The sequence below is a fragment of the Delphinus delphis genome, chromosome X (genome assembly GCF_949987515.2).
Source record: "Delphinus delphis chromosome X, mDelDel1.2, whole genome shotgun sequence".
In the NCBI taxonomy this organism is placed as follows: Eukaryota; Metazoa; Chordata; class Mammalia; order Artiodactyla; family Delphinidae; genus Delphinus; species Delphinus delphis.
Window position 1 is genome coordinate 115,376,718 of NC_082704.1, and position 13,346 is coordinate 115,390,063.

Below are 13,346 nucleotides of genomic sequence, written 5' to 3' on the forward strand. Positions count from 1 at the left end.
CGCCCTACTCTGGAGCATTACAGCGCAAGCCCGGAGCTGCGCCGCCGCGCTGCGACTGGAAGCTCTGCCCACTATCGCGAGAGCGCAACGGCAGAGTCTCGCGAGGGCTGCTTGAGGAGTCCCTACGGAAGCTGCGGAACGCGGGTCTCGGCCGCGGGAACTGACTGGGCGTTTCCGTTCCCGGCGTCTCGCCGCAGGTAGGGAATGGAGCGAGTGGGGGGCTGGCGCTCCGGGACTCTGGGGGATGTCCGCGGCCCCACGGGATGCGAGTGTTGGCCCTGTCTCTCCCCTCTGCCCCGGGGCCGGCTGAGCTCTTCACAACCCACCGGGCCAGTCCACAGCGCGATTCAACCTGCAAACGTCCACCTGCTCGGGGGCTTTGCTTCTTGTACCTTTCACTGGGTCATTCAGCTCACCCCGGGTTTTTGACCGCGGCATTATTGCCGTTTGGAGCCGGAAAATGCTCCGTTGTGGGGCTGTCCTGTGTACTGCAGGATGTTGAGCAAGCATCCCTGGTTTCTACCCAATAGATGCCAGTAGCACCTGCACTCCCCTGCCCCCGGTTCTGAGAACCGTGAATGTCTCCGGACACTGCCATGTGTACTCTGGGAGGCAAAATTACCCGTGGTTGAAAACCAGTGAGGTAAACTTTGAGTACCCATCGTTGTACGTGCTGTGAAGATAGGTGAGCCGGGTCCCCCATATACTTAAATCTAATTAGAAAGGAAAGGAACCAGTCTCTCGAGAAGCAATAATGAAAACATTACAGCCAGAGAATTGACTAAGAGCTAAGATGCATTGTAGACTGGGTAAAGATTTTAGAAAAAGTGGTTGGAGATGGACATGAGTGGGCACTTCTCTGAAAAGTTAATAAAAAAAATCAGGACCCTTTCAAGAGCAGTGAGGCATCTGGCCTGGCTCCAGAGTCCCATGCTGTGGGTATAAGGTATCTAAGCCCCATGAGGACAAAATTGGGCCAGTGATGGTTTTGTGAACAGCACTGATGAGTACAATGAATTTTCACCCCTGGCGGTGAAAGACTTAGAGAATTTAAGAGGCATCAAGAGTGACAGGGCTTCCATAAGAGGTAGAGAGCGTGTAGGTTGGTGTTCGGAAATACTTGGAGAAGGAGGAATTTGGGTGGGCTTTGAAAGATGGGTGAGGTTTACACATGGAATCAGGGAGAGTATTCCAGGCATGGAGAGAGAAATAAATCTGGAGTGGACACGATCAGTTGGGGAGAAAAAAAGTATACCAGTCCACTGTAGCCAAGGTAGAGCAATGAGGCTGAGAAAAGCTCTACAGAGCAACATGGGATACATTTTTGATACTGGTACTTGATCCCTGTAGATGAGAAACATTAAGGCTTTTGAGCAAATAGTGAGATGATGAAAAATGTTCTAAGACAATGTTAATATGTTGCAAGTACTGTTAAATAGAAACATCTGTGCCCGAAGACCCTCTTACCCCCAACCTTTGGTGCCCAAATTGAATAGATTTAGATTAAATGTCCAAAAGCCAGCATAACCTCACTTATGGTGAGGTAGAGGAATTGCTTTTAATATTAATAGGAAAAATAACCCTATTAGAGATCAACGGTATTCATCCTGCTTATTGCAGTGGACATGTCTTGTGCCACACTAGGTTAGTCTTCCAGCTCCAGGTCTGTGGAACTAGTGAAGCCACTGCTGTTGGGAGCATAGGGAAGTTTTCCAGAAGTTTCCCTATAGAGGCTGTAAAGAGGTTTGCTGTAAAAATGGGTGGTTTTGGAACTGGCATCCATGAGTTGTCTCGGAGGGGCCTTCTAAGTTCATTGGGTTCATCCTCCCACTCTGGCACTACTAGTGGTCTTCCAGCTTCCCCTTATCACACTTCTAGTGATTGGGGTGGGGGGGGGGGTGTGTCACTTCACAAGGCAGTCTGATAGTTCTTTAATTATTACAAAGTTCTCAATTATATTGACCCAAATGTCTTTCCATGTAACCTCAAAGGAGCAGCCCTAGGCTTGGCCTCTGTAACAGTTTGGAGTAAGTCTGTCTAGTTCAGAGCTAGCAAATACTTGGCGCTCCCATAGGCACTGCCCTCTCCCAAACCTGTAGCAGATGCGGGTAACTGATCACAGCAGTCTTTCCCCCGGACCACCGTTAGTCTCAGAATCTTTCTCAGCACCAGTTCCTGGCCTTCACTGCTAGTTGATTAGAATGGGCTCATGGGAAAAAAACTCATTTGCCATCCCTAGTCAAATCCCTTCCCATTAGACAGCATCGTATTTAAAGACTGCACCATAGCCCACTGTCCCCGCAAAAAACGTCTCCCCCCGCCCCCGGTTTAAACATCCTCAGTTCCTTCAGTAGCTTTTGTCTTGTTTCCAGAGCATTCCCTAGCCTAGATGCCTCCCTCCTCCCAGCACACACAGTTCAGAGTTAATGATTTTAAAATGTGATTCCCAGAACTGAGCATGTCCCGCAGAGATAGTATTATTAGTGATGAGGATATCATCTTCTCTTAATGCAGCCTAGAATTGCATTCGCTTTTTTGGCCACTGTATCAGATTGCCACCTCCGATTTAGCTGGCAATAAATGAAAACCGGTTCTCATAGATGAGCTAGCTGCTCTTATACTAGGTTTCCCGCATCCTATTGTCGTGCGGTTGATTTAAGCCCAAGTACAGGACTTTATTTCAAATCCTTTTAGATTCCATCCTGTTCACGTCACCTATTTCTCCTAGCCGTGGAGATCTTTGGAATCCTAACTTTAGCCTTCTAATAAATTAGGTGCCCTTAACTTGTTATCTTTGGGTGTGGTAAATTGGCTTCATCTCAGTTACTGATGCAAACCTTGGGCTGGACTAGGTTAAGGTCAACCTCAAAGGCTCCCTAGAGACCCCATGCTGTCGACTGATGTGGAGCACTTTGACATTCCAGTCAGCCCTGCACCGTCCCTCCTTCAGCAGAGAACGAGCACTTCCCGGGCCCCGGCACTGCTGTGGCTCTGGGGGTACCACAGGCTGTCATCCAGGCTACAGGTCTCTTAGGTAGATAACTACAGGACTTCAGAAAGTGACTCACCGTCTCCGTATTTCCCTTCCTCAACAGCGAGTGTAGGTCTGACATAACTTGTTCTCCTAGAACAAGTGAGTGAGTCGTAACCCACTCTTTTTGTCTAGGGATTCACATTAAATGACTTAGTTTGTCATAAAAGCCCCCAGCATGGTGTCTGACTGACGACAGGCATTTAATACCTATTTCTGTTGGTGTTTTAATCTCTTCGGAAGTACTCAGACCAGGAGGCAAGCCTCTTTGTTTCTCAGAGTTGGAATGACAGTTACTGGCTCTTTTCTGTTCCTGTGATTTCTCAAACGTCACCGACCAGTAGTTACACCGTCAGCTGTCAACCCAACTGTTTCTTTAACATATGTCTTGGGGTTCACAGCCTGCCTAACCTAACTGCTTCCACACTTGCCGTGTGAAAATCATTCTTTGAGAAAACCCAAGTTCAGCACACCTGTGTCCCGTGTTATTTATGTACCAGGTGCCTCAACTAATTGACCTTTCTCCCTTGCTTTTCCCTGTGGTAGCCTGAAAGCCTTCCACACATTTCAGCTTGTTTTGGGCTTTTGCCCTTCTGATGCTAGCCTCACAGGTTTCTGGTCCCATTTTTATGTTCATTACTAGTTAGTGCCCTCCTTCTTACATCCTGTACACGGTCTTTTCAGGGAAATCCAGAGCTCCTTGTGCATTTCTTTAGTTACCTCTCTCAAAAGCAGCTCAAGACACTCTAGCCACCACAGACAGCTGTTTTCACCACAAATGGGAGTCCTGGCTCCCCTCCCTTCAGCCAACAAGTCCTGCCCTTATAAAGGAGGATTTCTTCATTGGTACTTTAACAACTGTGGCAACTTCTCACAAATGTGCTGTTCATCAACCCAGACACAGCATTCATCAGTCAGGCCCCGAGGGCCTCAGCACTGGAACTTTCAGAAGGTTCTCGTCCTTGTTGAGGAGAGTTAATCCCCACAACGCCTCTCTTTCCTGCATTCCCTCTCCTATATTCCAGCACCGTCCCTCGCGCCCCACACACACTCTGCCCAAGCGACGGCCCCCTCCTCACAGGTCCTTTCGGCAAGGGGGGCGGAAGGGCTGTGTTAGCTGTAGGGGATACTTGCTGGAAAAACCCAGCCCCAGCCGCTGTTCTCTTCCATACTCTCATCCCCCTACTGCTCCCAGGGGCTTCACCTCGATGCACCATGGCCCGCCCTCCCCCCCGCTTGCCATAGGGCTCTGAAACCCGCGTCCCATGGAAAATAAACTCATTTTGTCCCCAGTCTCTATAGAATGCACCTTCTACCTTTATTGCTGACACTTACGGGAGTATTTCCTTTTTTCTTATACCTGCAGGTTTTTTCACTTTGACGTGTTAGTTTCCTACTGTGCCCATAACACATTACCACAGATTTACTGGCTTAAAACGACACAAATTTACCATCTTACAGTTCTGTAGCATACACGTCCAACATGGGTCTCACTGGGCTGAAATCCCCTCTGGAGGCTCTCGGGAAGAATCTGTTTCTTGGGCTTCCCTGGTGGCGCAGTGGTTGAGAGTCTTCCTGCCGATGCAGGGGGCGTGGGCTCGTGCCCCAGTCCGGGAGGATCCCACATGCCGCGGAGCGGCTGGGCCCGTGAGCCATGACCGCTGAGCCTGCGCATCCAGAGCCTGTGCTCCGCAACGGGAGACGCCACAATAGTGAGAGGCCCGCGTACCGCAAAAAAAAAAAAAAAAGAATCTGTTTCTTTGTCCTTTCCAGCTTCTAGAGGCTGCTCGCATTCCTCGGCGCATGACGCCCTCCTCCATCTTCAAAGCCAGCAATGTTGTAGCTCCGTGGCGATCCTTCCACAGCCACGCTTCCCCCTGATTATGCTCTGGGCCTGCCCTCTTCCACTTTTAAAGGCCCTTGTAATTACATTGGGCCCAGCTGAGTAGCCCAGGATTCTCGCCCTATCTGAAGATCAGCTGATGAGCAGCCTTAGTTCCATCTGCAGCCTTAATGCCCTTTGCCATGTATTGAATACGTTAACATTCACAGGTTTCCGAGATTAGGATGTGGACATCTTGGTGGGGCTCGGGGGAGCTATTCTGGCTACCACCACACGTTCAAAACTGACCTGTTCATTTCCATCCCTCTTTCCTCTCTTTCTTATTTCTGTTCTCAGTGAATAGGTTCATCATCTTGATATTCTGCTTGATCACCTCAGCCAGACATTTTGGAAACATGCTAGATTCGTCCCGCAGCTCCCCAGTTTAATCCATTGCCAAGCTCTGTGTGACTGCCTCCATAACCTCAAGCCCTTGGAGACACTTGAAGGGCCCCTATTTTAGGTGATGGAAAAATTGAGCAGGTGTAGATCATCTCCATCCTCGCGGAAAGTTCCCTTATCAGACAGCACGGAATTCTAGAGCGTGTCTCACCTCTGCTCACTACCTAGGCAGAGAAGCCCCAAGTATTAAATGACTGTGGACATTCCCTTCCTGAGACAAAACGGTTATGTTCTCCTGCGGCTTCCTTTTCTTCCACTACACCTTTCAGCTTTTCCTTGTCAGAATGGAATCGAGAGCTGCATACCTTCTTCAGCTGTGTGTGAAATCACACGATTGGCAGCTCTGGTTCTGCGTAGCTGAGCAGTTTGTGATCGACCGTTTATGCGGTATTTCCTGCAGTTGCCTTTCTGTTTATCCTCACGCTGTTCTTAGGATGTGCTTGTCTCCCAGACCCAGGTCTCCGTATAGGGTTGAGTGGGTTTGGGGGAAGGCGGGGAGGAGGGTAATCTTCCTTATACATACATTGTCTCTTGCTGCTTCTAAATGTATGCAGGGGGAGAAGCATCTTCCTTACAGTATTTTTTTTCCCCTGCTGCTGCTTAAATGTTTGTGCTGAAGAAAGTAAGCCCTTCCCTTGGCAAACTCCAGCTATGAAACCTATTCCGGCAAGAATGAATGATGTCATTGTTTACTTGGTTAAAATTTCAGGCTCCCATCCCTCTTCCCCTCACTTGTGCTTGAGAATTACTGCCAATTCTCCTAGTTTTGCAGAGTTTTTGTATCATTCCTGCCCGTCTTTGTTGTCCAGTTTTACTGTTTGGGTCTTTTTCTCATCTTTCCCCTCCTTCTGTAAAGGGCCAGATGGTTTCTGTGGCGACCACCCCATGCTGCCATTGTAGGGCAAGAGCAGCCTTAGACGGTAGTAAGAGGACGGACCAGGCCAGATAGGGCCTGCAGGCCGTAGTGTGCCAACCGCTGCCCCAAATAACCTTTTAAATCTGACTCACTTCATCATGCCACAGGTCTCCTATCTTCCTTTTCTTCCAGTCACGGGCTTCCAATTCCAGAGTGAAAGGGGCCAGCCGTGCCGTGATTTCCTCTACAAAATGTTGTACTCATCAGGAAATACATTTCCGAAGTCTTCGGATGTCGTCGCATGGAAGTCCCAGTGAGGCTCGATGGGCCCTGGGTTCAGACACACCTTACTGTACGCTCCCAGTGAAGCAGATCCCCGCCCCATGAGGGGGCCTTCCTAGGCCCCACGTCTCCACGTGCCTGCGCTCATGTCGCTAGAGCTAGACGTGAACCTAGCTTGGTCTGATTCCAAAGATCTTGTATGAAAAATGCATACATAAATGCATCCGCCCATCTGTCCGTCCATCCATCCAGATTTCGATTGTGCTAAATGCCCCAGAATCACTGATTTCTCCCCCACCCCCCCTTTCTCTGTTTTATTCCTGTAGCAAACCTATCAATCCTCGTTCCAAGACCTCTTAATGACTCAGAATGTCTTCCTTTTGGATTATGACTTCTTCCATCTCTTCTAGAGTACAAAACTGTTTCTTCCTCTCTCATAAATGGTGTTTGAAGAGGCATATAACAGGCTCTTTTATGTGCAGAGTTACATTCATAGCATAGACCCTTCAGGTAGGAATACAAGTACCACACAGTCTGTAGCTGACCGCTCTAGGAGCTCTCCTTTCTGTAAAGGACACGCGCTAGAGTGGTTCTTAGCTTCTTTGGAAGCATCCTTCCTGAAAATTTCTAAGGCAAGTCAGTTATTTCCTCATCAGCACCCAGGTGTTAGTGCCAATGCTGACTGATCTAGTCCAAGTTTAAGCCAGCTTACCCTAAATGTTCCACACTTTCAGATCATGAGAATGTTGTTCTTATGATTTCATATTAGAGGTCTTCCAGTTTCCCTATGAAAATGTAGTAGTGGATTCTCCAGGACATATCACAGATAAAGAATTTGTATCATCCAAAAGCCATGTATCTACGGTGGCATACTGGAAAGCATGCCGAGCTTAGGGGCCACCTCCTCTGCAATTCAGGTTTAAGTTAAAAAAAAAAAAATGGAGTTCGGCAAAAACCAGTTCCTGGTTTTTGGTTTTCAGTATTGAGTACTAAAAATATGTGTTATTTTCATTTAACTAGGAGCTATATATTGAAGACAATGTCTGGAAGCTTCTACTTTGTCATTGTTGGTCACCATGATAATCCAGTTTTTGAAATGGAGTTTTTGCCAGCTGGAAAAGCAGAATCCAAAGTGCGTATGGAACCTTAACAAATTCCATAACAATTGTTCTGTTGTTGTAACGATAATGGTGTGATGTGATTTTAGAACTGCAAGAGATCTGGACAGATGAGGTAACTACAAACCCAGCACAAGTGAGGCTTGCTCTGCAGCCCCACAGGTTGATAGAAGCCAGCCAGGAGCATCCTCGGAATTGTTTGTTCGTGCTCTAATTCAGCACACACATAGCACGCACTAGCAGATGCCCTGGGTCTCCTCTCCCTGGTCATCAGTTCCGTCTTTCACCTCCTGTGAAGGTGGCTCCTTGAGCACATAGAAACATAGCTCACCTGCAGTGGCTCTGCAGGAGCAGGTGGTGCTGCCCTGAAATGCCAGGGAAGTCCCTTCTGTCCCCGTGAATCACCTTTTTCAGCAGGACATACCGTGCTAGATCCACTACCCCAGGAGGGTTAAAAGAGACCCCGACGTACACGTCCTTCTACTGCCCCTGAGACGGCGGCCTTTTTCGGCGACCCCCACGTGGCACCCACTGGCCGCGTGGTGCCCTCGTGCTCTCCTCTCCCGTGACGCCACCCAACCTTCTTGCTGTCAAGAGTGGTTCCCGAAAAACAAGCTTCAGGAACATGTTGCCACTGAGAGTAAACAGAGCCATAGAGTCTTGGGATGAGCATAGCTGGTGCCTTCCATCTCCCTGTACAAGTGCACATTCCAAATAAATTGCCGACAGGTTATGCTATGTTTCTCCCAACCTCCAAAAATAGGCTTGAAAGTCCCTTAAGACAGAAACTGATGTTTGAAATTAGTTGTGACGTGTAATGTCCAGTGCAAGACGCTTTTCAACTATTCAGATCTTGCCACTAAGTATGATAGAAATCCAAGGTATTATCCTAGCAGGTGTTGCTACATTATTTTCCCACATTCACATGAGCACATTGCTCGTTAAAACTTGGATGTGAGGCATCCCTGCAGCCTAGGTATACGGCTACTGGCAGTTTCTCTCACTCCAGCGGCCTCGCGGTAGGCAAAACAGTGCGTGTGAAACTAGCGTCACGTGACTTGATCTTTCTCCTGCTACCGCTTACCTTCGTAAACCATTTCTACAGTTTTCTTCTAATGTCTCAAGATTGATCATCAGTGTAAAGGAAGACACTACTGTGAGCCAGACAAAACACATCCATTTCCCTGAGGATTAAATTAGCTTCGTCACGGTGCCGTGAGTGAAGTATAAACATGCTTTACCTACGCGAGGGATTCCAGGGCAACATGGCCGCCCAGTCACGGGAACAGCCTCCTCAGCAAGGAAGTTATTTATGTTCGTTTCCCAGGGCCGGTGTCACAGAGTACCAGAAACGGTGTGCCTTAGAACAGAAACGTCTTGTCTCAGTTGGGGAGGCCTGAGTCTGAGATCAAGCTGTCAGCAGGGCCATGCCCGTCCAGAGGCGCTAGGGAAGGTCTGTTCCAGGCCTTTCTCCCAGCTTCCGGCAGTTCTCGGCTTGTGGCAGGAGAACTGCAGTCCTCACATGCCAATCTCCCTGGGTGTGCGACTGTCTCCAGATACCCCCCTTTTATAAATACATCAGTCATTGTATTAGGGACCCATTCAACCGTAGCATGACCTCATGGTAACTAATTACATCTGCAATGACCCTCTTTCCAAATACGGCCACATTCTAAGGTACCGAGGGTTAGGACTGCAACATAGGGATTGGGGGAGGGGGCACAAATTCAACCTGTAACAGAGGTGTTCTTTGAAAAATGCATTTTGAAAGTAAGAATTCCACAGGAGTGAGACTGCATTCCAGGTTATGAATTCCTTCTGCACATTTTGCTGGGACAGCCCCTCCTTCTTCAGTTAGGCCTTTACAGTCCATGAAAAGAACACCCGCGGCTTTGACAGGACCACCTGGCGCTGTCGGCACAAGGGACTGTACGCAGCTGGGGCTGAGCCTGGCCGCCTGCCACTCCCGGGTGCCCTGCCATGTGAGCTCCCTGTACCTCAAGACGGCCTGTGCCAGGCTGTCTCCACTGCTCACCGGGTGTCACCGCACACGAAGCCCCGTCTCCTACCCCCAGCCCCACCCGAGGCCTGTACTCACCACCTGTTTAGCCCCAGCCTACCTTGTTTTTTTCCTGTCTTCCTCCTCTAAAAAGATGCGAGCTTCTTGAAAGCAGGATCTGAGCTGAGGGGAGGGGAGGAATGGGGAGGAATGGGGAGGGGGAGAAAAACAAACAAAAAAGCAGGATCTACTTTTTTCTTTTAATGTAGTATATCCTTTTTTCACATGCTAAATGGTTACAGAACTTGGTAACTTCCTTCTTGCAAAATTTTAAAAATATAGTTTCTTGGACACATTTCAATTACTAATTGGCTGTTTCTATTTATTGAGTTTTCGATACCAGATTAGAAAATAGAAAATAATGTGAAAGCACTGAAGACCTCTGTCTCATGACAATAATCGAAGTAAAAGCAGAAAGCTTCCCCCCGCACCCCAGAGAGCTGTGTCTAGCGTTTGCAGAGTGAAGTCTGGCTGTCTTGGCGCTGTAAGGAAATGTTAATCTGGTGCTGCTCGCTGCCACCTAGGACGATCACCGCCATCTGAACCAGTTCATAGCTCACGCGGCTCTCGACCTCGTAGATGAGAACATGTGGCTGTCAAACAACATGTACTTGAAGACGGTGGACAAGTTCAATGAGTGGTTTGTTTCAGCATTCGTCACTGCGGGTCATATCCTTACCTGTTTAATAAAGAGCTCTAACACAGGGTTGGGGTAACAGACTAGACCAACATGGGACCTAGATGCCAGGTTCTGAGTCTGTGGACTGCAAAATATTAGGTAAACATTGCCACTTACGGGGCTTTTATTTTTTTTAGGGGGAAAAAACACCTTTTGTTTAACAGATAATTTTAAAACCAAGTTTCATATATAAAGTTAAGGTTTATCTGAACCATATCAATGGTGATTTTATTTTGTAGTTATTTTCTAACTTAAAAAGATTATGTTCTCTTCAAGATAAAACTAACCTAACTTTGAACCCAGTTTACGGATTCACCTTTTCCATCGCAAAATACACTGCATGTGACTCATTTGAAGAATATTGTGACTGATCGCTTTTCAGTTTTCATTTCTAAAGATTATACCTTAATTATTTCACATATGAGATTTATTATGCTGCATGACATCAGGCAAGAAGACGGGATAAAGAACTTCTTTACTGATGTCTATGATTTATATATAAAGGTATGGTATGTTCTGTACCTTGTAAACTCTGGTTATAAAAGAGATTCCAACTTTGGCAGGACACTGGCCTGTTGAGGCAGCCCCCTTAGACCGCACAGCTCTCCTCTCAGCAGAGCTCTCCTCCAGCAGGACCATTCCGACAGCTCCCTCACCAGGCAGGTCTTTACCACCAGCTTAACACGTATGCAGGACAACAACTTGTAGTTATTTTTAAATCGGTTTCATTCTCCCCCTTTTGGTGCATATAGTTGATTTTATGAGGGAACCCTAAAGCGAGAGACAGAAGCAGTCTGTATAAGGGAAGTTGCTTCATAATTTTAATGTAAAATGTTTTCCATCTACTTAACAAGTAAGTTACAGTGCAATGAATGTAGATCATAAACAGGAAGTGATTCATGTATTATCAAAGTCACTCAAGGAGAAAGGGGCCACACGCGTTTCTTGATACTCATTTGGAAAAAATGAAATAGTAATAAGATATGAGTGGTTAAACTGCAGTGCTGACAGTATATTCTTAATAATTTAAACATTCTCTATTTGGACAAGATTTTTTGCATATCAGCACAGTTAACAATCAATATTCCTAGTCAGAAGTAGCAAATAAGAATATTTAGCCATCTTATCAAGATGGACAACATCAAGTGATTAAGGTGTAAAAGTTGGTAACTCCTTTCCTCATTTGTGATTCCATCCAGTACTAATTTTCCCTCACACATATTATGATATACTCATTACATTATCTGAGAAACTGATCGCTTACCTTGTGTTAAAGGAGAGTATTAAAAACCTGATTGTTAAAAACTACCGCACAAGAGTAACTTTTAAAAGCAGTGTGGTATAACTTTTCCTCCACTCTGAGCATATCAGATTTTTAGTGTGTTTCATATAGCCAAAGGGCCTACCGGATGAATCCACATCTTGATAATGAACGTTGAATCTAGTTGTATTTCACACACACGGTGGATCCCGGGAGTTGGTTTTGCTCACACAGGCAGCACTTACCATACGTGCCACCATGGGTTTTGCCACAGGTACTTGCAAAAGTACCTTGCCACCAAGACAGAAATTTCCTTAAGGGGCTGTTAATATTTAACAGTGGAACATCTTCATTAAAACTTAAAAATGTGGTCTTCAGACTTTTGCTTTGAATGTCTTTAATGACTTAATTTAAAACTTTAAAAGATTTTCCTTTTAGAGACTTAATGATGTCAGCCTTTTTACTTTGACAAGCTCACCTTAATACTTTCTTCTCTTCTAGTTTGCAATGAATCCATTTTATGAACCCAATTCTCCTATTCGATCAAGCGCATTTGACAGAAAAGTTCAGTTTCTTGGGAAGAAACACCTTTTAAGCTGAATGCAAAAAATTCAGAAGTAAACAGTGTCACTACAATGGGGTGTACTCAGGAATGTGTACATTGTAAGTAACTTGATTAAACAGCATGGAAAAATTTTAGTTGTAGTCTCAATTTATCTAAACCTAATGAAATTGCTTTTATATTTAAAAATAGCATATTCAGTTTCTTATGATTATCAACAGATTGTTATTTGCTTGTGAACAGTGTTATTTATGAAGAGCTCTTTATCAGTAAGCTTGAAGTATTTTTATTTTAAAAATTGAGAATAAGCTTTTGACTTTCCTTATTCAGATAGCTTGATCTTGTTGTAACAATCCTGAACCGAATGTCATGGTCAAGATTTGGTAGAGGCAGATTTAAACCCAAAAGCTTCTGCAGTAGGGAATGAAGTTGATAGCACATACATGGGTTCATCTATACATCTAGAGATGTTATGAAAAGGTATAGGTAGTATACACAGAAGTAGTATATGTACACTAAGAAGCCAAGAAGCCAGAGCAGACAGCTTTGCAGTGCCAAGTGCCACAGGTCTGCCCCTGTCGGAGACTGGGAACAGTGATCCTGCTGTAATCCTAGAATCCTGGATCCATGTTTGTCAAGTGGGAGGCTAGGACCAAAGTGACAGGTTATGTTCTTATGTTTCCTTTCCCTCAGACAGTAAACTAAAGATTAAGTGAACCCGTTGATAGCTGTACTAGTAAACAGCTGTAAGGCAGTTTTAGAATTGTAAACAAAGAAAAGCTTGCATCACATTAACACTTGCGCTCTTGGCCATCTTGGCCACTTAGGCTGTATACCGGAGGGGGCAGGAGTGGCCTCTCTTTTGTACTGTAAGAGCGTGGGATCTTACAGTAAACCAGTAAATGTCCATTGAAAAGCAAGTAATATAACCGCGTTATTTTCTGTGCTAATAGTGAGCACCTGAAGAATTTTGTTCCATTCTGAATAACCTGAGCAAGTAATTCTAAGTTTGGTCCTGTATCTTTGCGTGAAGTTGCTAGCATAATTTTTTACCATATTTATTTGATTTCCTAAATAAAGATGTTTGTCCAAGATTATGAAAGTTTAATATCGATTTTTTTTATTCTTTTTTTTTTGGCCACCCCGCGCGGCTTGCAGGATCTTAGTTCCCTGACCAGGGATCAAACACGGGCCCGGGCAGTGAAAACGCCGAG

At 45.9% G+C, this 13,346-nt stretch overlaps 1 protein-coding gene across 1 annotated transcript; it reads left to right on the forward strand.

Moving 5' to 3' along the window:
* The first annotated feature begins 58 nt into the window (after positions 1-58).
* TRAPPC2 (trafficking protein particle complex subunit 2) lies at positions 59-13,220 on the forward strand. Its single transcript, XM_060003040.2, has 5 exons — positions 59-197; positions 7,474-7,585; positions 10,155-10,298; positions 10,727-10,813; positions 12,072-13,220. The coding sequence occupies exons 2-5, from the start codon at positions 7,493-7,495 to the stop codon at positions 12,168-12,170; spliced, it is 423 nt and encodes a 140-aa protein (XP_059859023.1). The 5' UTR covers positions 59-197; positions 7,474-7,492; the 3' UTR covers positions 12,171-13,220.
* Positions 13,221-13,346: the final 126 nt, after the last annotated feature.

Excerpts from the sequence above, each read along its gene's own strand:
- TRAPPC2 (XM_060003040.2), top strand. The coding sequence starts at position 7,493 with ATGTCTGGAAGCTTCTACTTTGTCATTGTTGGTCACCATGATAATCCA. Across the intron at positions 7,586-10,154 it reads CTGGAAAAGCAGAATCCAAA|GACGATCACCGCCATCTGAA; the intron begins GTGCGTATGGAA and ends GCTGCCACCTAG. Across the intron at positions 10,299-10,726 it reads CAGCATTCGTCACTGCGGGT|CATATGAGATTTATTATGCT; the intron begins CATATCCTTACC and ends TTAATTATTTCA.